This window comes from Amia ocellicauda, chromosome 5 (assembly GCF_036373705.1).
Source record: "Amia ocellicauda isolate fAmiCal2 chromosome 5, fAmiCal2.hap1, whole genome shotgun sequence".
Classification (NCBI taxonomy): Eukaryota; Metazoa; Chordata; class Actinopteri; order Amiiformes; family Amiidae; genus Amia; species Amia ocellicauda.
The window spans coordinates 28,795,181-28,821,724 of NC_089854.1; the positions used below are offsets into that span (position 1 = coordinate 28,795,181).

Below are 26,544 nucleotides of genomic sequence, written 5' to 3' on the forward strand. Positions count from 1 at the left end.
GGATCCTTGGTGCTTCCTGCCAGCTTCACACCCCTGCACTAATTAAGTTACCCCTGTCAGTACACAACCAACCCTGACGTCTGATTCAGCAGCAAAGCTTTAGATTCCTCAGTACACTGACGACCGTCTGGGGATCCTACCTGTCATCACTAACCTTGCACTGTGCTCTCTGATACCAGCGATCTGCAAAAAAAATCCAACTTAAAACTGTAATCTGTCTCGGCTCTTGATAAGATTATATGTCCCCGAATGCTTCCATCAGAGGTTAGACTAAGATGGGGGTGGTGTGAACCTTTGGAATTAATCTGAATGAGTTGTTTTTGTCTATCTCTTTGTAGTCTCATTTATAGGCCTAGTTGTACAACCAAATATGAGAAAAAATCTAGTTTCTAATCAAACCACACATGATTGGTAAGATGAAAAGTGTATCTAAGGTTGTTGTTTTTTTTTTTTTTTTTATCAAACCAGTTTTGAATTTGGAAAAATAGGTGGTAACATATTTTATCTCATAGCATTATTCACTGTAAAATAAGGTTCTAAGGAAGCACATAAAACAAAGGTACTGGGATTATTGAAACATGGGCAAACAGAAATTTCTAAGAAATAAATCTCAAGCATCCATCTGTATCACACGTGAACATTCTTGACAAGTTAAGGCAACAGACATCACTGTAAATAACTCCTATGGTTGGCCTCTCTCACTGAAAAAACATCACTTATTCCTGGAAACAAAAGCAGTTACACAAGGAAAATGCATAAAAGGTACCTCAGGTTATCATGAAATTACCATGACTATTAGTGGGATTTGTTGCTTCACTGGGGGAAGAGGCATTTTTCTGATTAATGGTTTAGAAAGACAACAACATTCCAATGATCCTATCTAGCTTAACCTGTGCTTCTACAAAACTAGAAAGTTTTAAAGCTATAAGTCCAGAAAAGCTAGGAGAACCCTTTCCTGATATTATATCTAGGACATAACCAGTAAAGTACTGATTGATCATCAAACAACATGTATATTGTACTTGTAATTGTACAAAGATGAATATCTAAATAATAAAACGAATGTTTTGTATCGTTCCATGTTATACAGACAGAGGATTACTTAAAGCATAAAATCAGAAGCAGACCTGAGAAGTCAGATTTGGTCAACATGCATATTTTACAAGGTAAGGGATGGTGGTTTTGCCCTCATTCATGTATGTATGTATTTATTTGAATATCGGAGTAGGTTAATACACAGAATTCTGAACTTGGAGTCTAGTTCACTACAGTGGATAGGCATCTATAACAAGCTTTTGGCAATTATCTTGAATAACATAAACACATACAATTGGACTTCACTACATACTGCACACTTTGGGTTTATATTTTTTATTAGCATTACTCATTATTCCAACTTTCTTTATCACTCTTCCAGGGCCCCCTACATTTTAGTATGCTTAGTAAAGTCAAGAGTATGATGTTTTATTTATTCTACATGTAATCATGTTTATATTTGGGAGAATTATCTGGCATTAGGTAAACATGGTACAATGCGCCTCACAATCGACTGGACAAAAGTAATTCTTCAGAGTCTGAAACTATAGGCTAAAGCAGTTGGTCTGAAATACAGGACTCTCCTGAGCCAGATGTCAGGTATAAATATTAGACCTCGGAAACATGTTGTACAGCTCGGGGAAGTAATTTCATGACTGCTGTATACAGTCAATACACTATTATGCTATAAATGAGTCTTGGCTGCTTATTTTTTGCCTTGAAATAGAGCCACTTCAGTCAGGGAGCACAAACTGTTTATGTTACAACCCATATGCATCATGCATCATGTATGTGGTGGTGTCCGAATCTGTTGCAGTGAATTAATGGTGCTTATCATTATGTTTACTGTATAGACTCAGCAGCTGAAGGCTCCATACAGGCCACTCAGATGAAACTGAAGCGAGCCAGGCTTGCCGACGATCTTAATGAGAAAATTGCACTAAGACCAGGCCCTTTGGAGCTGGTAGAAAAGAATATCATTCCCGTTGATTCAGCTGTCAAAGAAGCTGCAATGAAAGGTATCTGAATGAAAGAGGAAATGCTTATTTTTTGTATCGATGAGTGGTCCACCCCCATAACCCTCCACCCCTGCCCCCCCACCACCACTTACAATCTCCTAGAAGAGAATGCATACAGACACACAGTGCATCCTTATAGAAATTCAATAATTCAATCTTTAAACGAATACACTAACCACATCCAAACATCTGTTTCATTTCTAACACTCCCTGCAAGGAGGAAGGCTAATTGTATAGCTCTGTTGCATGCATGTACTTTCATCATTAGAAAGTCTCTGCTTGCCAAACCGGTGTGGTTTTGTGTTGCAAGTTTCTACTGCAATCTCCTTATCTCATTTGGGTGCTGCTGAATTTGTATTTAATTTTTTATTATTAAGAATTTAAACCCTGGAAAATACAAATTCAATCTTGAATGTTAATTGTTTGTATATTAGACATCAAATATTTTTACCATGCTAAAAAGAAAAAAGGAAAAAGCTTAAAAATTTGACCTGCCTTGGCAGTAATGGGTTCCTGAAAATTGAAAAAGGCAGCATTTAAATAAAGAAAATAAAAAAGCAGAAAAAAAAACTATTTTCTGTTATAATATTTATAAGGCTAATAAAGGCTAATGAGGCTAATTAACAAAATTTCATGATATGTTTGGCATTGCACATACACTAAACATAACGGGTACTTAACCCACTCTGAGCGATTTTGTTTTTTAAATGAACCCAGAGAAATAGGCTTTAAGTTTGATTAAAACTTGTTGGCCAGTGATTGAGAAAATGTCCCTTGCCACGTAGTGCATAGCTGAAGGTTGATATCAGCTGCTGTTTATACCGCAGTCCTGTCATCACCTCGAGCAATAGGTTTGTAGGGACAAAGCTCAGAGGAAAGAAATTAGCAGGGGCTGATCTCTATTACATTTGAGATTAGAACAGAGACATAAGACCCTGAAATCAAGTAGATATATGGGCTTAGGGACAATAGAAGATAGGAAGTAAGTATGGAGTTTGTCATCCCCACATTCTATAAATGAAGGATGTTAGGGAAACAAAAAGGGAAGCAACTGGAAACGGCCTTATTTTAATGATATCAATCCACTTTAGATTTAGACCATGGTGTTTGACTATAAACCTTGTGTTTTTGAGAAACCTAACACACACAGCTTATTTGTTTTTCTTGTGCTTGAGGATGCCTTTCCTTTGTTATTTTTCTGTCGACGCATCAGTCTTTGATTCAGTTTATTCCGTTTTTTGTTAAGTTGGAGAACATTATATACATAAAAAGTGTGTGAAGTGAACTTTAGATTAGATATATTTAGTTGATATTACTTCAGTACACAAAAGGCATGTTTTATGTAGATAAACAGCAGCTGTATTTAGATCCACCCCCTTCTACAACAATTGAGTACTCCCCTCTGCTTTTCAATGTTTTGACTTGCCACAGTGATGTATGTGGATCTACTAAACCACCTACAAAGGTGTCTGACAGGGTTTTGCTGTTGCGCAGCTGTCTCTCTCTCTTGCCAGCTGAGGGAACCTCCTTGTATACAAGAAGTTCAAAGGTGAAAATGGTCAACAAAGAGTCTGTAAATCTTAGTTTGTGGCTTTGAGACAAACACAGTAACATTACCCATTGAAACTGGTGGATACACCCGCAAACCTGTCAATCACCTGAGTGAACGGATTACTTTTTGGGGGGTTTTGCGTTATTGCTTTAATTTCTGTTACTACATTACTGATTCTGGTCATCTAGTTTCAAACTTTCTAATTATTCTACTTAAATGATGGTATTTTTTCAAACAATTGTGATCTTACAACCCATGTATGATATTTCCGTTTTTAGTGATGTTATCGATTTTAATTTGTTCTTTCGGACACAGTATTTAATCGTCATACTCTACCAGCATGCAAATATTTTAATGTTAGGTTTCAAACATTCGACTACCAGTGTCTCTTCTCGTTGTACAATTTACTAGCAAGTCCTCTAAATGACCTAAGTTGACAAAAGTAGACAGCTTGCAGTCAGGTGTCCCCAGGGCTTCTGTAAAGTGTCAATGAGTCCAAAATCGACAGGTGGAGGAAATAACACCAACCCTCTATCCTGATCTGTTTGTGCACACGGAGGGCTCGACATTTGCCAACACTGTGATTGAAAGTGTAGCTGTCGTGATTAAAAGCAGGGTGTCTATTTGGCAGGTCACATGATCAGATACAAAATTAATCCCCCTGCCTACTGCCCTACTATTAGCCCTCAAGTTGACTAGTTAAGATAGTGCTGCATCTCAGTATCCTTCTTATCAGGGGTCCTCTCTAGTCAAGTGCTCTTGTCAGTTTTCCTCTGCAGTGCCAGACCTCTTCTTGGCTAAGTGTCTAACTAGGTGCAAGTGACAAAGAACCTGTTTCTTAACACCAGACTTATAGTCATGATAAACTAGGAGATACGTATTCAAAGCCCACAATTAGTATTCACAAATATCAGCAATGCAGAGTTAAAAAGATTGCAAATTCCAAAGATTTGCACTTTATTATGTACAAACTAATGTAACAAATCAAAAACACTGCATTGGTTAAAGAGTCCTATCATCCTGACATAGGTGAATATTTTTAGACTTATTTTCTAATAGGGGAGCAAATTTTGTGTAATTGATTCCACCATGTTTTACAACAGCTGCAGCATTGCCACCTGTTTCAGTGTGTTACAGTGACGGTGAATGCTCTCTCATTTGTAGTGAACCATGCCAAGTTCCCAAAGCAAGAGGACTCGTATGCATTTGAGGAAGAAAGCAGCAGTGATGGCCTGTCTCCTGAGCAACCCAGGAGCCACGAGTCTCAGGGTTCGGTGTGCTCCCCCTCAGAGCCCAGGAGCGGAGACCTGTCTTCTCCCTCAACAGCAGGAGCTATGCAGGTGAGACACAGCAAGACGGGATTGGGCTGCAGGGATACTCTACTTCGAAAGAAAACGATGGGTTTTCTCTTCACGTCTTGAGTGTATTTTGTGCGATCACCAGTGATTGTTTGTTTGCAGAGGTCACGAGTTTCATTTTCAGAAGTGCCAAAAAAGTTATGATACTGTAAAAACATACAAACTGCAGTGTACACTATATCAGGATCAGATTACTACAGTACATATATGTTACACATTCTAATTAGTAGAATTACAGAAGAAAAGCAGTTTCACACATCCCTCTCTCAGCCTGTACAATGACTTTGCCTTTGTCCTATGACTTCATTCACAGCCTGTAAAAACAGTATCCATACTCACACTAGATGAGCAGAGTGTAAATGTGTTTTATTGCCTGCAATCCATGTTGCCATTAGCAGCAGGTGCTTAGAATTTCAAGTCATTTATAAGATTAGGGTTCTATGGTTTGGCTCCATACAGAATTGTAATTGCAGATAATGCATTTTCAAATTAAATAAACAAAGCTAAACAAAAACAATCATTGTTAATTGGTTAATTAAGGTAGAGAAGTATATTGGTACAATCAAAATGTTTTCAAGCACAGGCCACATTTAAACTGTAGTCCACAAGTCTGAGCAGAAACTTTACTAATCATAATATTGGCAATAGAATTCTACCACCACATAAACCCTGTCTTGAAATTTATTGCAAGCTATCAATTGCTGGCCAGCTTACAAAAGAAACCTTGACCGGTATTATTATTAATGACTTGTTCTGGCTATTAATGAAGTTCAGGTTTGACTTCTGATGAAATTCTCACCTTCCCCCCCAAAGTATGTTGCTCAAATCCTTTGGAATCTGTGGCATATGCCAAAAATGCCGTACAAAATGCTCTCAGATTCGTAAGAGTCTATTTCCTTTATGTTTCTACAAATTGTAAAAGCAATTGTACAGCTAAAAGTGAACTTTATTTCCATGACAAACTCAAAAGGCATTCGATAAATGATTACCTCAACTCAGTGCAGTTGTGTTTCTACCTACAAGGGCCTTTTGTTCTTGGTGCTCCTATACCCCTGACCCAACTGATTCACTGTCCACACCATCCTGCATATAAACACGTCAACACGCTGAAGGCTTTATTCTCCCGAAAAATAATTACTCATCAATAGGCCCTGTAGCCTAACGCTTAGAAAATAACTGTTCAAAATGCTACTATCAATCTTTCCAATTACTCATCTGCCACCATCATCATACATATGGATTGTGCAGCTTAGTTTAACCTGCCTTGGAGAAAAGAAGCTTAGTAAGCCATTACATTAATCAAATATGGTGACTCATCAAATGGTGGTCATCATTTCAATACATCTAACCCTATTTGTTATTTAGAAAAGTAACACAATATTTTATTCTCCAAAGAAGTGACCTTTAGAGTAACACTCTTCACGATAATAAATATTCACAAAGGTTTAAGAATGGTCCCGATTCAAAGAACTGCCCACATGTGAAGAAATGGTCAACTAATTAACTTATCCATTATTCTTTGACATTGGGCTTCTCGCTTTATTTAACAAAGGGTTAGGGGTTATAACCTGTATAATGAATATTTCAGCAGCCAGCATTTTTGGAGGCCATTTGATTACTTAAACTGACTAAAACTCTAAGTGGGGTCAAACAGTCTAGTCAAGGACTAAGCATTTAATTAATTGTTCATTATGCAAGTGCAAAATCTGTTGTATCAAGTAAACCAGATAGCATTACATGTAATAAATCACAGAAGGGAATGTCAAATATGCTGGACAAGTTTCTCAATAAGTTAATTTGCATTGCATGTTTTTAACCCCAAGAACAGTGTCATCTCAACAGACAGTGGAATTGGGTAATATCCGCCCCTAGCGCACTGCAGGGAACAATGTGGTGTCCTGCAAAACCTCCTGAATGACTGTTAACCTGAATGTGACAGATCCCTGGCTCGTGCTTCATGCCTGCATACCAGTGTCTTTGTAACAGAGTGTACTTGGCATGGGGTGCTTTGATTTTCCAACTCGGCTGTCAGCATGCCAAACTATTGTCTGTTCAGCGAGCGCAGTGGCATGAGACTATTAAACTATTATCGGCATCACGTGCCTAGGTTTAAAAGCAGAGAGCAAGTGCTTCCACGTGTCACCATTTTTTTTGGTTAGGCCAACTGGTCAATATCAGGATGACCCTTAGAAGCCCTAAAGGACATTTTCATTTTCAAGCGGAAAATACCTTTTGTTCACATAGGACTGCATTGTCTTGAGTTTGTGCTCCTTATCTTTCATTTTGATGTCCAGTTGAATGAATGTTGTTTTATACCACTTTCATGTTATACAGGCCTCGTTTTACTGTTTTGTGCATTTGCACTTAATAGTTGGATCCATGTATTATTTATTTGTATACATAGCAGTCTTAAAAAGGGATATCTAACTTTAATGGAAGTTATTTGTATGTATCTTCATGTATTTTACTCATTCATATATTAGGTAATTGCCTTTCAATCGAAGCTACTGCCTAGTAGTAGAATTTACATTTTAAATATCTACCCTGTCAAAACAGTACAGTTGAGAAAACAATCCTGCCCAGGCCATGCTTTTATCATTACATTTTTTTTTCTTCTTCCAGGGATGTCAAAACAGAGAGATAAATGGACAGACAGCTTCACCTCACATACAGACAAGTCAGATGGATAGTTCATCCATGGTCAACAATCAGCTTACCCCACCAATACCAGTTCCTGCAATTGTAAAGGTCGGTGATATTTTTCGATTCTTTGATTTAACTTTTAAAGCATAATGTAAATGTAATTTAGCATCCAACAGTATTCTAGGCAAAACCTCTGTTTTACATCAGATAACGTGAAGGTGTAATACAAACAGAATTCAGAATTCCTCTGAAAGATAATGGTAGCTAGCTGTATGGAAATACTTAACCATTACATGTATAAATAAACCTCCCACCACTTGTAAATATAGAATAAGAAAATAGGAGGAAAAAACATGATCTGGAAAAGATTTTGCTGTAACTGAATAATTTGCAACAGAATACCAGAGCACTTTTAACATTTTATTGTTATTGGTGTCAATTCTTTGTACCCCCCCCCCACAACAGTCAAAAGTATCAGATAAAAATCGTCACAAGAAGCCAAAGGACACGAAGCCCAAAGTGAAGAAGCTGAAATACCACCAGTACATTCCGCCAGACCAGAAGGCAGAGAAGTCTCCCCCACCCATGGATTCGGCGTACGCCAGACTCCTCCAGCAGCAGCAACTCTTCCTGCAGCTCCAAATTCTCAGCCAACAAAAGCACCACCAGCACCCTCAGCAGCGCCAGCAACACTTCAACTACCAGACGCTGCACCAATCCCAGCTCAAGTAAGTGCATCAGGACTGTTGTGCTGGCCAAAACCTCATGTTTCAATGGTCCTTTGAGCACTCATTATAACCACGTTAAAGCACTTTGTGATGATATCTTTAGTAAATGGTCCCGTCAAAAAAGAAAACACACAAAAAACAAGGAGTTCTTTAAGAGTTATGTTGCTACCTCAGTGAAGAAATCCACAACACACTGGAGTCTCAGGGTATTCTGACATGGAATCAGCTCAGAGATTTGTGTCTGTACGACTGTCAATAAAGGTCAGTACTTTTACATAATTAAAATACAATTAAAAGAAATTAATCCGGTGAAGGTTCAAAGTTATTTACTCTTTACCAAAAGATTGCAGCAGCTGCAAAGGATCTTGACTCCTGAGAAGCATCTGCCAAATTCATGCCATAACCCGACACACACAGACCAGGGGGGTGCAGAGTGTCTACAGTAACATGACACAGGGAGTTACGCTGGATATATTTGCTCTGGGGCAGTTCATTCCCAATGAGTAATGGCAGAAGATTTCTATGAGGTCTCAAAAAAATACATTTAAAACATGCAAAGATTAAATAAGAAGATTAATTGAAATTATTCTTAGGCATCTGTTTGAGTGTTTTTGTTTTGTTTTGTTTTCCCAGGCAGTCGAATGAACCCATGACAAGAAACGCAAGCGCTCCAGTCTGTACTGTGACGAACAGCTCCCTTTCGCCAGTGAAAAGCACGTACTGTGGCCAAAACCATGTTTCACCAATAAAACCAGGGCCTTTGCCATCCAATCTGGATGACCTTAAAGTATGTACCTTTATGTCAACATATTTTCACAATCTTTTGTTTAAACCTCCACTATTATAAACAAACAAACTTTCTAAAATGAAAGAATGTTGTTGTTGGACTTTTTTTTTTAATGCATGGATGGAATAGAAAAGACAGAGGTCTGGCTCAACAACTACAACTTGACATGATTGCATTACCAGAAGCTTCCCATGAACAATTACATTTTCAAGGAAGGATTTACTACCATACATGTGTGTAATATTTCTTTGTAGAACCTCAACGATGTATTTATTTTATTTTGATCAAAGGTTTCAGAGCTCAGACAACAGTTGAGGATCAGAGGCCTGCCTGTGTCTGGCACTAAAACTGCACTCATGGAGCGGCTAAGACCCTTCCAGGACCCCAACATCAGCCCGGCGTCAAGCTCCAGTGACATCACCACCGTCACCTTCCCTGTCACCCCCACTGGCTCGATGTCATCCTACCAGTCTCAAAGTTCATCCAGCGCAATGTCCAATGGGTTCTACCAGTTCAGCAGCACCAGTTCCACTCCCCCAATCTCTCCAGCCTCTTCTGATTTGTCGGTCAGCGGCTCCCTCCCGGACACCTTCAGCGACGTGACCATGTCCTCCCCGCAGTTTGCCCTGCAGCCCTCCCCGGCTCACATGAGTGCCGACGAGGGGCTGGCGAGCAGCATGAATGGAGGCTGTCTGCAGACCGAAGTCGACGGAATGGATGCCGAGAAGGACAAGATGCTGGTGGAGAAGCAGAAGGTGATCGATGAGCTGACCTGGAAGCTGCACCAGGAGCAACGGCAAGTGGAGGAGCTCAAGATGCAGCTGCACAAGAGGAAACGCAACTACAGCCAGCAGGACAGTCAAGCCTCACCCCACCAGCAGCACCAGCACTTCTTTGGCGTGTCCATTAAGCAGGAGCATGTTGCTTCCAGCTGCCCACTCTCTTCAAAGCAGATGAAGAGTCCTCCCAGTAGCTGTATGGAGAGCCTGAACTCATGTGGGACATCGTCCATCACCAGCTTGGCCAGCCCTCGCTGCCTGGATTCAGCTGGTGGAAGCCCAATTCTGTCGGCCTTCCTAAGCCCTCAGTGCTCACCTCAGCATTCCCCCATCACCAAGTCAGCTAGCAGTCCACAGCACACCAGCCTGCCCCCGTCCCCTAACAACCCCTACCTGCTGTCCGTCTCACCGTCCACACAGACCGGGGATGGGCGCAGCCGCTCGCCACAACAAAAAGGCAACAGGCAACGAACAGTTCAGGTAAACAGAAATGCGCCCTTGGTACTGTCAAGATAGGCCTCATTTCCAAGCTTGCAGCTAAACAGCGCCCAACTGGTTCTTCTCTCCTGCAAAGAGCAATACACATGAAATTAGAGAGGAACTGATGAGAATTTAAGTTCCTCCCATCTGGGTTTTCGCACAGAAAGTTATACAATTGTTATAGAGCCCATGTTGAATACAATTGAAGTGAATATGCAGACAAACATGATAAATGTCAGTCAGGAATGGAACGGCCCACACCAGACCAAATTCTTGTCTTTAATTTTATTTTGTTATGTTGTTTCTTCTATTTTTCACATAACTTAGTGCAATATTTAGGTTTCTAGTCTAACTACAAATTCTTCATTTCCATTAACACCATGGCTAGTACATGCTGAAAGTCAGTTTGTCATTTTAATTTAATTATCATTGTACATTTACACTCTGTTTCACACACATGTTGCCATTTTTTAAAGCCACTGCCATCCTGTAAAATGTGCATTTGCCTTTCCCCCTTTCCAGATTCAGCCGAACAACGGTGGCCAGCCAGTGACCTCGTGCTCCTACTCTACTGACCAAAGGACCCTGCAGCCTATGTTCACTGCCCCTGCCGATGGTGGTTTCCATCGTCGGGATCACACCACACCAAAGAGTCCAACTATGCAGCACAAGGTATGGATCCGACTGCCTTGAAGCCGGCTGGTTTAACGGCAGCTTCCTCTGATCTTAATCTGTGCAGAGAGAGAAGGGCTAAGAAAGAGCTACATAACTACCATCACATCACTTAACTGTTTTTCTGCTTTTCTTTAATCCGTCACTTGTTTTCTCCTAAGCATAGCTCATAGGGGTACTGAGCGAGAGGGCAAACGGTTCACACACAAAACCAAAAGCATTCTAAGCGTGTGGCACGGAGACAGTAACAGTTTCATCCTCTTTAGTTTTTGCAGCTAAATCTCCAGATGCATGATCCTAAATACTCCACCCCCCCTCCCCATCTCATTCTTCCTGTTTATTACGGCTGTTTCCTGTTACCAGGAATCACGACTGCATTATTTCAGGATAGTTTAAATACTTGTAAATAAGGGATGCCCCTAAATTACTGGAACTGAAATCTGTGGAAAGGATGTAACCACATCCACACACTTTATTATCATGTCACAAAGGGATCATAAATAAGCTAGTTATTTTTTATGTCCCCGTTCTGAACCAGACATATAACCTTAACTTTTACTTTTCTCATGTAGATGGCTATATTACACTCTCCAAGGCACGTGGGTCAAAAGTATCCCATCTCTTCTGCTGCCTTCTGTAGCTCAGACTCTACTGCATCCAAGATAAAACAGCCCCCCTCCTATGAGGATGCAGTAAAGCAGGTAATCTAAATTTAAAGCAAATTCAAGTCGGGAACAAGACGCTCATTTCTCCGTGTAATGCAAACTTGAGAAGAACCTATTGTCTGGCTTCTTTTCACCTTCCATTTCCAACGTTGCTTGCTTTTCCCCTGGCTTTCACCTCTATTGCACTCCTGCTTTTGTGTCAAATGCTTCTTAAACCGTCAGCCAGTCTTGACTGTGTCACTACTAATTTTGGACAGCCCTTATTGAATAGCTCATGAATAGTACTGATAAGAATGTAATTAAAAACTGAAGAAAATTGAATAGTTCATATCAGCTAATTGTACAATTGTACAATCCAGACTTCTGCATAAACGTTATTCGAATGCAGTTTGAATTGCCAACGCTCTACTGAAGGTTGAAGAGATCTTATTTTCAATTCACTTTTAAGGAAGTACCTGATTATCAGCTGAATCTAGGATGTGCTGTATTTCCGTCTCATTGTCTTATTGTTATTTACACACTCCTGCATACAATGTTTAGCTTCAGAACACCTTATGAAATAATGACCTAATTTAATTTCAGCAACTGACCAGAAGCCAGCAAATGGATGAACTCCTTGATGTGCTTATTGAAAGTGGAGGTGAGAAGGAATTATTCTGCAATTATGTTTAATCAAAAAGAAATAGTACAAGATCATTAAAATTAAACACAGACACACAGACAGACATACATACATATATAAATGAATTAATGAATGGCATTTATTGTTAGACGTAACATTAAAGAGATTCTCAGGTTGCACTTATTGCTGAGAAATTTATTAAAAGAAAGTAATTATATGTATTAGATCCACCCTCTCAAATATATTACATGAACTGCTTGATAAATTAATTTGTGTTCTTTGACTTAAAAAGGTATTTAAATTAAAAGCAAAACACACTACAACTCTATTTAATAATTTATATGTATTATCCCCATTCATTTAAAATTAAAATTAAAAATTCAACTAGGATGAGGCAGTAGGTGTCAAAAATGTCATAATAGCCAACAAAACGAACATGTTGTGCTGCAATGAACATAAAGATCACACACGGAAACATTGTGTTTTTTCTGTCATTTAAAAATATTGATTGTACATTGTTTAGAATTATGATAAGACTATTATTAATGAGGACAAATATATAATAAAGAAGACAACCTTTTGGGTGTTAACATATTCCAGATACATTTTTCAGGGTTAAGATATCTTTTGTAAATCACCTTGTGGCTTCTGAGTTATTGCTTCATAACTGAAAACAATTTGGGCTCCAAGGCATCTTGCCCAATTGCTTACAGTATGTGTAATGCCCTGTATTTTTACTCCTTAAGCATATCCAGATTTATTCTCATCAGCAAAACAAACAAAAAAATGAAAGTTTTAAAAAGTGGTAGTGTTGGTTGTGATACTTAAGGCACACCTTTTATCTTGTCCTATGTGCCATACTTTATGAATATATACATTTTAAACAGTGCTGAAGTGTAACAATAAGTGCTCAGTGTTAAAACACAAAATGTGCTTCTTCTGTGCGTTTCCAGAAATGCCAGCTAATGCCAAAGAAGAGAGGCCTTGCGTAACAAAAGTTGTGCCTCACATTACAGTTTCTTCAGGAAGCGCCAGCGTGCCTCTACCCAAAATCCACAGGCACTACGAGCACTTGTCTCCCTCCCAGCTTCCCTTTGAACACGGAGCCAGCAGTGGAGACAATCACCTGGAGGCCTTATTGAACAGTCCCATGAGTAGAGCAAGTGAAATTGTTCTTCTCAAAATCGGGAATGACGAATCTCAGCTGGAGGAAGCGGCGGATGGATTTCCGGGACCCCATCAAGAAAAGCTGCTCACCAGCCGCGATATAATGGAAACTCCGCTGTCACCAATGAATGCCAGAGTATCGCCTTCGACAGAGGGCCAGGCCCTGAACCTGAGCTTTACCGAGTCCCCATGGGAGACGATGGAGTGGCTGGATCTAACCCCACCCAGCTCCGCCACTGGCTTTAACACGTCTGTCCCATCAGCTGGGCCCAGTATCTTCAATGCAGAATTTTTGGATGTTACAGACCTCAATTTGAACTCTGCCATGGATCTTCATTTAGAGCAATGGTGAACACTGACTATAAGACCAGATATACACCAAGACAACTGCATCTGAAATGGTTAGGCATCGCAATGTATGCATTATTAAAAGAAAACCTCCAAGTTTTAAAACTCTTACAAATGTATTTCAAATAATGATACCAGGTGCTTGTATATTATCTTTTTCTTCCTGGACATGATGCGCACAACTACAGGAGCAGTTTGGTACGGTGTGTGTGTGTGTGTGTGTTTATTATATATATATATATATATATATATATATATATATATATATACACACACACACATATGGCATTCAGCAAAGGAATGTTTAAAAATATATATTAAGATTACCTTGGCTAAATATCCACAGCTGCAGTACATTTAATGAAGCTATGATTATGATGGATATTTGTAACATGTTGTTTTGGTCAGTCAAGACAATTTGCTGAGATCACTTACCTGCTGCACATTCATTTGTAGCTGGAAAGACAGTGATTATTAGTGACATTAGTGCTTCAGTACTATTATGAACATTTGGGGAAATGTTTTATTTGTATTACTGGAAAAAGAAAAAGAAAAGGTTACCCTTTGGCTAAGAAGTATACAGTTGCAATAATATAAGGATACTTTGCAAAGCTTAAACAATTTGTAAATAGTATATTATTAGTGCCTTGTAAAGAGTAACAAAAGAACAAAAAAAGTATGAAAAACAGGTTAAATTCTAGTCAGTAGTTGTTCGGCATGTGGCACAGATCATTTCAGCTGTAATACTACTGTACATAAAATGTTTGGTTCTGTATGTTATGTAAATATATGAATGCTCACATTGCACAGTTAGTATAGAAAGATTGATCACAGATTGCATTGTAATAGTTTTTCTTTGCAGGAGTGGAGGCATTTAGTAGCTTATTCCATGCAAATATTTTATAGCATTTTAAAATCACATTTGCTTTACATATTTATGAGCTACACTGCATTAGGTGGAAAAGAGTATAAAAACACATTTATATTTATGAATATCAAACTTTTTTTTTTTACTCTCATTGTTACAAAGAAGAAGAAAAAATATTGATGAAGTGGAAACTAGGCAAGGAAGCAGTGACGGCTACATATGTGCCAGTTTCTTCATGTAAATCCACTATATTTTCCAGCAGATTTCAAGGTAGTGGTTATTCTGAAAATCTTAAAAAATCAATACAGAGTTTTAATTAGATGTGTTCATAGACATATTTTCTTACAAATCTGGTAAAAGATGCAACAGGAGAGGGTACAATATAACTATGGCATCATTCTCATTTCCATAAATAGATGCTAACATATAACACTATTCCAGCATTTTTTTTTAAATGCTTATAACCCACAAACTGTCGATATGCCGCTTTCAGTTGTGCCACTGGTTATAATTAGTTTTCACACCCTAGTGGTTCAGCATTGGCATAACAGTGGCTTTCAAATATCCTATATCCATATTCATCTCCATCACCCCACTGTTCACTGTGTCTGTGTTCCTGGGTATATTACATCCTGCTTTCCCCCTAGAATGTAGCCCCACTCTTTCTTCTCTGGGATCAACTTTTCTACACTTTGTTACCTAATATGAAATTTTATACTGAGTACTGCACCCTCTTTGTTTAGTCAAAGAGCTTAGAAGTGCTGCATTTCTCAGATTTATTTATTACTTTCAACTTGATTTGTTTTTGCTTTTGTACAAGACATTCCTACATTATACAATTGGATTATTGATATATTTCAAGTTTTAAATAGCTATAACCTTACACACACATAGTTTATGACAAACAAACAAACAGAAGGAAATAAAAACTCACTTAGAAAAATGTATTTGAAAGGTCACATAGAACACATGAACTGAATTATTTATAGAATATATTTTTCTAAAAACAATGCGTTTCTGAAATGTTGAAAGTACTGAATAATTTTAAAATGTGAAAAGGTCCAACACAATTAGCACTTTGGTGTAATGTATAACTGTTGTGCAGGTTAAATGGCAATTCATTAATCTTCCAACAAAAGGATGACTATGGTACTATGTTATTACTGAATGGTACGTGCCATGCTCCTCAATGAAGACTGTCCTGCAGCTTCTATATATTTTGGAATTATGAAGTATTAAATTCATTATAGTCATTATTATTCTCACTTAAAATACTACTCCTCCTAGAGGACAGTGTGGAAGACAGCTGTATTCTATCATAATAACCAAATTCAGTGACAATAAAAGTTTTAGTTGTGTTCGGTCCCAAAGATGCACATGATTTAAACATAAAAAATCTGAGCAACTTTAAAAGGTAAATCAGATAATAATTGGTTCCATAGTTTGTCCCTGGTACAGCAGCCCTTCACTCCAGGTGTTTTTTATTTGAGGAATCGGATTTTATATTACACTATATGTTAATCTAAATGGGACTTTTGTGGTACTATAGCATACCCCCACAAACAACCAAATGAAAAGGTATTCAGTTATTAGTTTTAAATATGATGCAGTGCAAAAATGAAGGGACTGCACACTTTGTGAAAATATTTAAATGTGTAATTTAAAATAAAAAAAGGTTTTATATATTTTTCTCAAAACAAGTTTTCCAGGAAAAGATTGTCTTTTGAAGAAAATACATTATATATGAAGAAGCAATGAAGAACACTGAATTTTGCAGAGCTTCTAGTTTAAGGTGCCACATTTCCCTGTTGTTCAGCAGAAGAAAAATGTGAATGTTTAAAAAGTTGTTACCTATATTCTTTGAAAATACAATAAAAACATATTTTGGAGAAAAATAATGAAAATACCTTATGACTTATCATTTATAACCTTTAGCCAGAAGTGGAAACATTCTATTTTAAAATTTGATTTGTCAAAACAAATTAATCAAAAAAGGGTTCAGCTATCTTTTCTGTGCTTAAAAAAAACATCAGCATAAAATTAAGTTAAGAGTTGACATGGTATTGAGGTATATACACAAAGTGAATTATATGTTCTTAACTTGTCTGTGAATATCTGTAATATCTCAAATGTGCAGCTACTGAAACATCTGGCTTACCTTTTACATTTTTTGGAAGAGAACGTGTTGTGGTATTTCTCTTTTCATAATCCACAAAAAAGAATTAAAGACACACACAATGTTCACATAAACGTAGCCACAGGCAGTTTATTTGAGCAGTTTTAATTAATGCAAAAATAAAACGGTTGCTCCCTCTTGTATCTAGTGTATGTGGAATACCTATTTTGATGCAAAAAGAGTTTATCCACTTGGTGGCTGAGAGAAAGTGCTCAACTTCTAATAAAAGAAAGCAGCTGAAAACATCCTCAGTTTTGTCTACATCACACTGTGAGGTACCAGAAAAAAAATGCTTTATGACATCTTGATGAAAGTCCAATTAATATTAAATAGGGTGCAACAATGTCTGCTTTAGGACACAACTGCCAAAAGAAAAGGCCTATGCAAAATTTGACTTTGACCAATGCTATGGACTAGATTTCTAACTAGCAGCCTGCTTTGTTTAATGTACTCTGTAAATAATGCTCTGTTTCCTTTAATGTGCTGTATCACGTCATTGATTCAATGTATATATAAATGCTATGCTTTGGAAGCCTTGTTCAAACTCATCTTGTCATTGTCTGTTCTTAACGCATCTTTAATTCTACAAACATATTCTTCCCTGATTTAATTCACTGGTGGCAGGTTTAAATAACGTTAGACTGTCATGGCAAGCAGTTCATTACTTAATATAGAGGTTTAACAACAACAACAACAACAACAACAACAAAATCACAACACTGAATGTAAAAACAATGTTGGAAATATTTAACTAGGCTAAATATTACAGACCTATATCTGAAACTTTATATTACTTCAGGTCATAAAAAATGACTGCTGACACAGATATACCCATTTCTCGTTTCAACAGTTCTACAGCTTAGGAAGGAAAGCCTGTGTTAATATCGACCCAAAATGTGGTACCAGAGACAGAAACAGAAATGTGACCTCTGGGAATTAGACTTCCCTGTAGCCTCAGCCTGCCCTGAGCAAGAACTATATAGTCGTGTAATTCTAAAATAAAATGCTCTAAAACAAAGCAGGGGTAAATAATCATCCATAAGAATCTCAAGTATTTACTTTAAATTGAATTGATTCTGACTGAGCACCTGCACTCTCTAAACTAGTTAAGGAAGACAGCCAGTCATTCCAATGGAAACATGCAAAGAAAAGGATCATTAAAGACATCCATAACATTCAGAATGAATCAGTGCATGACAGGGGTATGGTAAATGTCTGTATGACGCATTCAAATATTTTTGTTTTCTATCCGTGCTCTAGACAGAAAATGCACATCTCAAAAAGAATGTCTGAACACGTGTTCCTTTGGCAAAAATCAGTCCTGCATTATAGCAGCAAACATTTCACTCTGTTCTAACCTTTATGTAGAGGAATCTTGAAAGAAGGCTAAGATGCTACATAAATATAAAATATGTCATGTTTGCTTAGACTAGTTATAATTGTCTTTACTGGAAATAAGTGATGAAATATATACAAACCAATAGGAAAATGTTAACTCTTTATAAAGGCTTTGGAAAGTCCAAGGGTATAGGACACAACATTTATCAAAACAACTCTTTAAATTATGTTGGGAACAGACTCTTTCTACCAGAAAAAGATGGATATAGGTGATGCTTGAGCCAAAAACAATATTGTCATAATTCTCAAGACTATCAATTGCCGTCATATTACAAAAGTATTTAAAGCAGTCAATGCCAATCAGCCTTGAAATTGGACCTGCACAATTAGAAATGAAAATATGTGCATATTTTTCCTGATGGGTACGTGCAAGCTGCACAAGACACTCTGTACAGAGCTTTGAAAGATTGTGGTTTTCCATCATTCTGTGAGATAATAAATGCTCAGTGATGTGAACTAACTTAGAGGTCCCCAAACTTTTCCTCATGAGCAGCTACTTATTTTTACCCTGTCTTGAGATCTACACTACTGTTCAAAAGTTTGGGTTCACTTTCCTTGTTTTCCATGAAAATGAAATGAGTTTGAATAGGAAATACAGCAACATTAATAGGAAATAGTTATTGACAAGGTTAGAAATAATGATTTTTTATTGAAATAAGAATTGTGTCCTTCAGACTTTGCTTTCGTCAAATAATCCTCCATTTGCAGCAATTACAGCCTTGCAGACCTTTGGCATTCTAGTTTGTTGAGGTAATCTGAAGAGATTTCACCCCATGCTTCCTGAAGCACCTCCCACAATTTGGATTGGCTTGATGGGCACTTCTTACGTACCATACGGTCAAGCTGCTCCCACAACAGCTCAATAGGGTTGAGATCTGATGACTGTGGTGGGCACTCCATTATAGACAGAATACTACCTGACTGTTTCTTCCCTAAATAGTTCTTGCATAGTTTGGAGCTGTACTTTGGGTCATTGTCCTGTTGTAGGAGGAAACTGGCTCCAATCAAGCGCCGTCCACAGGATATTGCATGGCGTTGCAAAGTGGAGTGATAGCCTTCCTACTTCAAGATCCCTTTTACCCTGTACAAATCTCCCACTTTACCACCACCAAAGCACCCCCAGACCATCACATTGCCTCCACCATGCTTGACAGATGGCATCAAGCACTCCTCCAGCATCTTTTCATTTGGTCTGTGTCTCACGAATGTTCTTCTTTGTGATCCGAACACCTCAAACTTAGATTCGTCTGTCAATAACACTTTTCTCCAATCTTCCTCTGTCCAGTGTCTGTGTTCTTTTGCCCATCTTAATCTTTTCTTTTGATTGGCCAGTCTGAGATATGGCTTTTTCTTTGCAACTCTGCCTAGAAGGCCAGCATCCCAGAGTCGCCTCTTCACTGTTGACGTTGAGACTGGTGTTTTGCAGGTACCATTTAATGAAGCTGCCAGTTGAGGACCTGTGAGGCATCTGTTTCTAAAACCCATTGTGCTCGTTTGGTTTCCATTAATAACTAAGTGATCAAAGGATCCTATCCAGTCTCTATTTAAATGTTCCCAAATTTTCAGCTTCAACCACATCGCTGGGGAGTTTGTTCCAGATTGTGACAACTCTCTGTGTGAAGAAGTGTCTCCTGTTTTCTGCCTTGAATCCCAATTTTCATTTGTGTCCCCGGGTGCATGTGTCCTTGCTGATCTGGAAAAGCTCCTCTGGTTTGATGTGGTCTTTGCCCTTCATGATTTTGAAGACTTGAATCAAGTCCCCACGTAGTCTCCTCTGTTCCAGGGTGAAAAGGTTCAGGTCCCTCAGTCTCTCAGTAGGACATTCCCTTCAGACCTGGAATAAGTCTGGTTGCTCTCCTCTGAACTGCCTCTAGAGCAGCGATATCTTTCTTGAAGTGTGGAGCCCAGAGCTGCACACAGTATCCAGACGAGTGCATTGTACATGTAGATATCTAGATATTCCATTACAAATCAGCCATTTCCAGCTACAGTAGTCATTTGCAACATTAACAATGTCTACACTGAATTTCTGATCAATTTGACGTTATTTTAATGGACAATAATTTGTTTTTCTTTCGAAAACAAGGACATTTCTAAGTGACCCCAAACTTTTGAACGGTAGTGTACATACAGATATATATATATATATATATATATATATGTGTGTGTATTATTTATACAAATCATTTTTATTTTTGTTGGTGTTTTGTTGTTTTTAGATCCCACATATGATTGAAGATCATCTGATGAGAGAAGAAAAAAAATCAGGCAGGTCAAGTTTATTTATGTACATACTACAAAAGAGGCAATTTTCTCCATATATTTATATATGCCTACTTTATTCATGTGAAAGTACTCTATGGCATCTTGACTGGACACCAGAGTTGAAAGGGATATTAAAGTTGAGAGCTCTCTCTTACATGACACCACTTTCTTACGTCTGTTCCTGTTCTGTGAAAGAGACACGACCCTGTTTTATGAACAAACCTTTCACATATCTCTGGACCTGGAAGTGAAGCTTAGGTACGTCTGTATGCCTGTTTGTAATGCTGTAATAAAAACATAGCTTAATTTCTATATACAAATGGAATTAGTGGCCAGAAGCCAATAATATCAACAGCTTCATAATTTTTAAATATTTACTTTCACCTTAGTCAAGTAAAATGCATTTTCCTACACTTGTGAAGACTGTGTTTCACATGCCGAAGTAATATAAAAGGGGGGGATATTGCATTTAAAAACTTAATTACAAGTATTCAAAATCAATTAATAACATGTCTGATTATACAATAGATTATAAAAGTACCCTCTATAGACTGACTCATACCATCTAATATAAAACTTGATGTACAAAACCCAGTTTACAGTAGTTGATTGTACAACCAAATCATTGTTCTAAATACTTTAGTCACAAAAAATGGTGTACACCAAATCTTATATTTTAATTTTTGTAATTCCTATATTAGATGTTGTACCTTCCAAAGCCCATTCACTTTAATTTTGCTATTACACACACAGTGTTACTTTTAAAGATATGTACTGAAGAATGGTTCTGCTAATCCATGTTTGCTTTTGTTCTACATTTGGTTGAGAATGAAACAGTGAAAAACGCAACAGAGGAAAATAAAAGATTACTGTTGGTTATTATTTGATCACTACATTTAACAAAATAAATACAAATAAAGCATTTGTTTGTTTTTTTGTCCTCCACATTTCTGTGCTTAACTTCATATCGACCTTTTGTGACAGATGTTGGTACATTCTGTTACAATTTTTAGCCATTACAATCAAGGGGTCTGGAACTGACTCAGTTTTGTTATAAATTGAGAGCGTTAAGTTTGCCAAGTCTGCTTGAACCACTGAAGTCAACCTGACCCACCAGCTACCAAGGCAAGGGTCTGCATCCTGTATTTCTCTTCAGTACGTCTCAAACCTAATAAAATGTTAAACTGTGTGCCAGAATAATACAAAAAACGCTAATATCAAATTAATTAGCAGTACAAACATTTCCTCTCCGGGTCTTTTTCTTCAGACTTCACACATTTATGAAGTAAATTACATAAACAAGCCTAAACAAATAATGAATTCACTCAGCTGGCCCTTTCGGTTCACAACGAACAAACCTATCACTGCCTGAAAACCAAAAAGCAAATAGGCTAAGTAGTTAGACATGGCTGGCAAATTTAGCCTTAATGTAAAATTGCATGTTAAAAGAAAATACGCTGTCATTCCTCTTCCATGAATCTGACGTGTGTTCATGCTGGCATTTGAGAACCTGTCTACTTATCGGCTGCAGCTGTGTTTCCTAATAAAAATCACCGTCCACCATAAGCTTCCTTTCAAATGTACTGGAGCGATACTCAACCTTGTGCCCACTTTCCCATAGAAAATGAGATGTGAACTCAGGAATAGGGTCTGCTCAGAGAGATTTGTCACTTCTGTATAAATATGACCTTGGCAAACCAATAACATGCAGGAGACAGAGAGGGTAGCTGGTACTGTGCACATGTTTTGTCATTTACAATTTTATATTGCTCTGCATTTCCATGTTCACCTCTCCCCATACTGTAAATAAAGGATTTTCAGCTATTTTAGTAAATACTCTTGTAAAACACATATTAAAGAATGTCAACAGAAGACCCATGACTAGTGCTAATTTTCCAGTTCAAAGAAAGGAAAAAAAAATTGTTAATTGAAACAACTTTCTTATTTCTTTGACAAATGCTAAGCAACTGCCACAAATACAGTCAAGCACATAGCATACACAAGCATGAAAATAGCATAGCAAATTCTAAATATGGTTGTCAAAGGCCAAGGAGTTTTATAATGCAATGTACCAGTTCATAGCCAGAATTAAAGACAACTGTACACATGGACAAGTTCAGAATGCACACACAACTGTGTAAAGTGCTAAAGTGGGATAGTTAAAAGCAAGATACATAAGCCCATACAGATAACTCATTCCTTTTAAATGCATCTGCAATTAAATCCTCTACTTTTCTTCTTCATTTTGGAAAAAGAACAAAATATATTAAATTATGCCCAATTTCAGCTACATTATACTTTGAAGTCTGAAAAGTATTCAGACCCTTCATCTAAAACACTTCTTTGCCAACTTAATTTAATAGATAATGTTAACTAAACTATGCTTAATCTTCCATGATTTCCACCGTTTTTTTTAAGACTGACTTAGTATTGAGAATACTCGAAGATTATTAAAGTTCACTTTAGTTCACTGGACTTTTGAATGGCACTCAGTGACTTCTAATGCAATCAGCTGTGTAAGTCTACTGCAATACATATTTAATACTTATTTTCTTTGCTATGGCCACACTATGTTCTCCCAATGGTGTCCTTCATATTTAAAACACTGATGGGTTGGTAGAGTTCCATCACGTGTTTTCCAACATTTCATTACCGGCATCTGTGGATATCACTTGTCATTTATGAATATCAAAATAAAACTGTCAAAGACCTGATGCTTTGATGGACATACAATGAAAAAAAAAAGTCAAAATAGTCAATACTGGTAAGCACAACCTTTACATACATTATATGGCGAAGACGCTTGTTATATACACAGGATTTATTAAGGGTAAATAAAGAAAAAAATACGTTTTGTAAAAGTTTGCTTACATAAATAATTGGCACAAAGTCCTCTTAATTTACTGTATGTATCCATGTAAGTCTGATTTTCAGCCACAAGATGGCGGTATTTGTTTTTAAAATAATGAGTTCCTTTATTTTTGTATGTATAAAGTACTGATTCATATTCCCCGCCAGGTGGCAAACTGCAGTAATTTAGCAGCAGTGCATTAATTAATGACAGTTCCCTTGACATGCTAGATGTTTTTAATAATGAAACTATGCAAATCAAAATAAATTGCTTAAAGTGATAGTCACTTTACTATGTTTGTCTATTACAAAGCGGAGATTAACTAAAATCTTGTAAACCATGAATCAAATCGAGGATATCATGCTGATAATATTATACTGCCACTCAGGATGATTCAATTAAAACATGCAACTCCTGTACAATAGATATATTCAAAATTATGGTGGCTTGGTCTTGTACATAATTCAGAACCTGACACAAATGGCATACATTTATATTTATTATGTATACAGTATAATAACCATATGCCATGCTATAGAAAAACTTTTAATTTGCCTGTAAATACATTTCTTCATTGCATAACTAGGAAGTGCCTTAATTTGTCGATCATTTTCTTTTTAATTAGCATATATTTAATTAGCATGTAGTCTATGTTTATACTGGGGATTGAAGTTTGCCCCACTTAATTTAACTTGCAGTCTTAATCTAGTGATTCCGGGCATCCTTTTATGTGCCTCACACTGCCCCCTGCAGTAATACAAAGCACTAGTAGCACACAAAAAAAATAACTTGCCAAGTAAACATTCATGCACTGTAGGGAAATGCTACATGCTACACCACCTCCTCTCCTCTGTCTCAGTGCCCATATGTGGTCACCACTGATGGGGATAACTTAATGCATTATAAGCAAGTGCATCATTTTCCACCAGAACAGGAAATGCAGTACCTTGTTATCAGCCCATTCAATCTTCTCCTACACAGAAAGTTAAATAAGCATGAAATGACTGTGGTAGTTTTTGCATATTTCTTGATTAAATACTTAATGTATATTTATGAACAAATTAAAAGTCTTAAGTGGTAAACTTTAATTACCATTTGATGGGTTCCAGTCCATGCTGGTCAGTGATGTACCTGCATTTAGGCGCTTATAACCAGAACCTTCTTTAGGAGTGCTTGAGTTGCAGTTGTCTTAAGAAATCCAATTTCAGAAGTTTGTGCTTCAGATAGGATGATGTGGACAGAGTAGATAATTGAGGAAGGGAGTCCTAACTCTTACACTTGGACTAGTTTCCCTGCAAAGCTGGGGTCTGGGTTCAAGCCTGTCTTGTTCCCTTTGTCCCATAATTATGTAGAAGCTGGATTTATAGTGCTGTCTTTGTGGAAGGGATGTGTGGCAAGATGTTACAGCAGAACTGGTGAAACTGAGTGCTTACTGCTTCACTTTGTAGGGTGATGGCTTACTAGCTAACAGAACCTTGCTTCACCTCCTGCCTGAAAAGTCAGTTAGGATACTTTTGAGATGTTATTTGTGCATTGCTAGCGCAGTTTAAGTTTAAGGGGAGCATGAGGTTGATGTACACATCCTGGTTGATGATCTGTCTTTTGAAATCCTTTCGTTTGCATTTCTATAGTGCTATGGTTTACTGCCTGGGGGGCAGTATTAGATTGATATACCAGAACCTGCCTTAAATCAATGTTGAACCCTTGGTGACGCTTTTCATGGCGATATGGTCATAACGCAGTGTCTTCCAATCTTGGGTGTGGAGCTGTGTTCAGAATGCTATATGCATCTTGCTGGTGCTGTGTTTTAGTCCCAGAAGGGGGCAGTGTGAAGTTGATGTACAAGATCAAGGAGGGGAAAAGTTGTTGTTCCTGGTAGCTCACAGCTGTGGTCACTGTCCTTAAAGCTGTCATGTTGTGGGCTCATAACCTGGGTGACCTGCAGTCTTCATTCATTGACACGTTCGATAAACAGACTGCAGATGTTGCATCACTGGGCAATTGTATATTACTTTTCTGGCAGCTGCTTTTACGGAGAAAAACAAACCGTCAGAAGTGGACAACTGCTCTGTACATCAAGAGGTGAGTACAAATAAAAAAGGGATAGATTTATGTGGCAGTGACGGAACCGGTCTACAAACTCTATATGAAATAACATGTATTTGTGTTCGGTGAGCTCCAGAAGTAATACTTCCATGACAATTTCAAGTTATCATTTATTTGAGCATTGTGGGCCACTTTGACTGTTCACCACAGCATTGGTTATCAGTTTGTCCAATTCTAGCATTGCACGTTAATCATTGCTACAAGCATGACATGTTTTAGATTCCCATCACGATTACAGAAAACAATACACAGACATCCTTCAATGTTTTCACTGATGTAATACAAAGTCCCTCCAATGTCAAGACAGTTCTGCATCTGGCATTATACGGACTTCGAAGATGGTTTTAAACATGAGTGGTATGAGGTTTTGGTTTAAAAAATAAATAAAAAAATACGGGCATATTTGCATGATCTAAAACAAGACATCAGCCAGATGTCATGTGAATCTTTCTTGCACAATACTGTTTACCCAAGTTGCATATCCCTCAAGGCAGTCTGAATCTTGAAAGCGCCACACCCTACCACTGAGTCAATATGACTTTGAACATAACATTTTACCCACGAAAGCACTAATACATACCTGGCTTGTGTTGACAAGTTTAAGTTCAATTTAAAACAGGAAATCCTATCTTGAAGAATAACCTTTTGGAATATAAATACAGAAATCAACTGGAATTGATACATTAGTGTGTGTATATCTCAATATATTGTTAAATGTTTTTTCTTTAAAGTGATTTATTTACATTTTATTTATTTTTGACACTGCAATGTTTCCAGACCTTACAAAATGAGAATGACAAGGTCACAGTCACATCCTAATTTTATTACAACTGACCTGCAGGCAAAGACTATAGAACTACTACGTGAACACTTAGATTCCATTTATAATGTCTTAAATATATGAAGTCAACCAGTAAATAGGATAAAATTGTCAGGAGCTCTTTGAGACCAGATGTTACATTTACAATGCTCCTGTTCACAGACAAATAAGGCAATATCCCTGCACATCCGCCTTTTTTTTTTTT

General features: G+C 37.6%; 1 protein-coding gene across 5 annotated transcripts in view; it reads left to right on the forward strand.

Annotated features, from left to right (window-relative positions):
- The window catches only part of myocd (myocardin), a 148,381-nt gene extending 130,938 nt beyond the window's left edge, over positions 1-17,443 (forward strand). For 2 of the 5 annotated variants that reach the window (XM_066704678.1, XM_066704679.1), the window contains 11 exons: positions 1,091-1,166; positions 1,890-2,054; positions 4,771-4,946; positions 7,587-7,712; positions 8,073-8,335; positions 8,969-9,122; positions 9,413-10,381; positions 10,904-11,053; positions 11,626-11,754; positions 12,301-12,358; positions 13,294-17,443. In XM_066704678.1, the coding sequence (XP_066560775.1) occupies positions 1,091-1,166; positions 1,890-2,054; positions 4,771-4,946; positions 7,587-7,712; positions 8,073-8,335; positions 8,969-9,122; positions 9,413-10,381; positions 10,904-11,053; positions 11,626-11,754; positions 12,301-12,358; positions 13,294-13,859 (2,832 nt within the window). In that variant the 3' untranslated portion in view covers positions 13,860-17,443. The remainder of the gene's footprint in view (positions 1-1,090; positions 1,167-1,889; positions 2,055-4,770; positions 4,947-7,586; positions 7,713-8,072; positions 8,336-8,968; positions 9,123-9,412; positions 10,382-10,903; positions 11,054-11,625; positions 11,755-12,300; positions 12,359-13,293) is intronic. The other 3 variants (XM_066704680.1, XM_066704681.1, XM_066704682.1) reach the window with 3 other exon arrangements.
- The last annotated feature ends 9,101 nt before the right edge of the window (positions 17,444-26,544 follow it).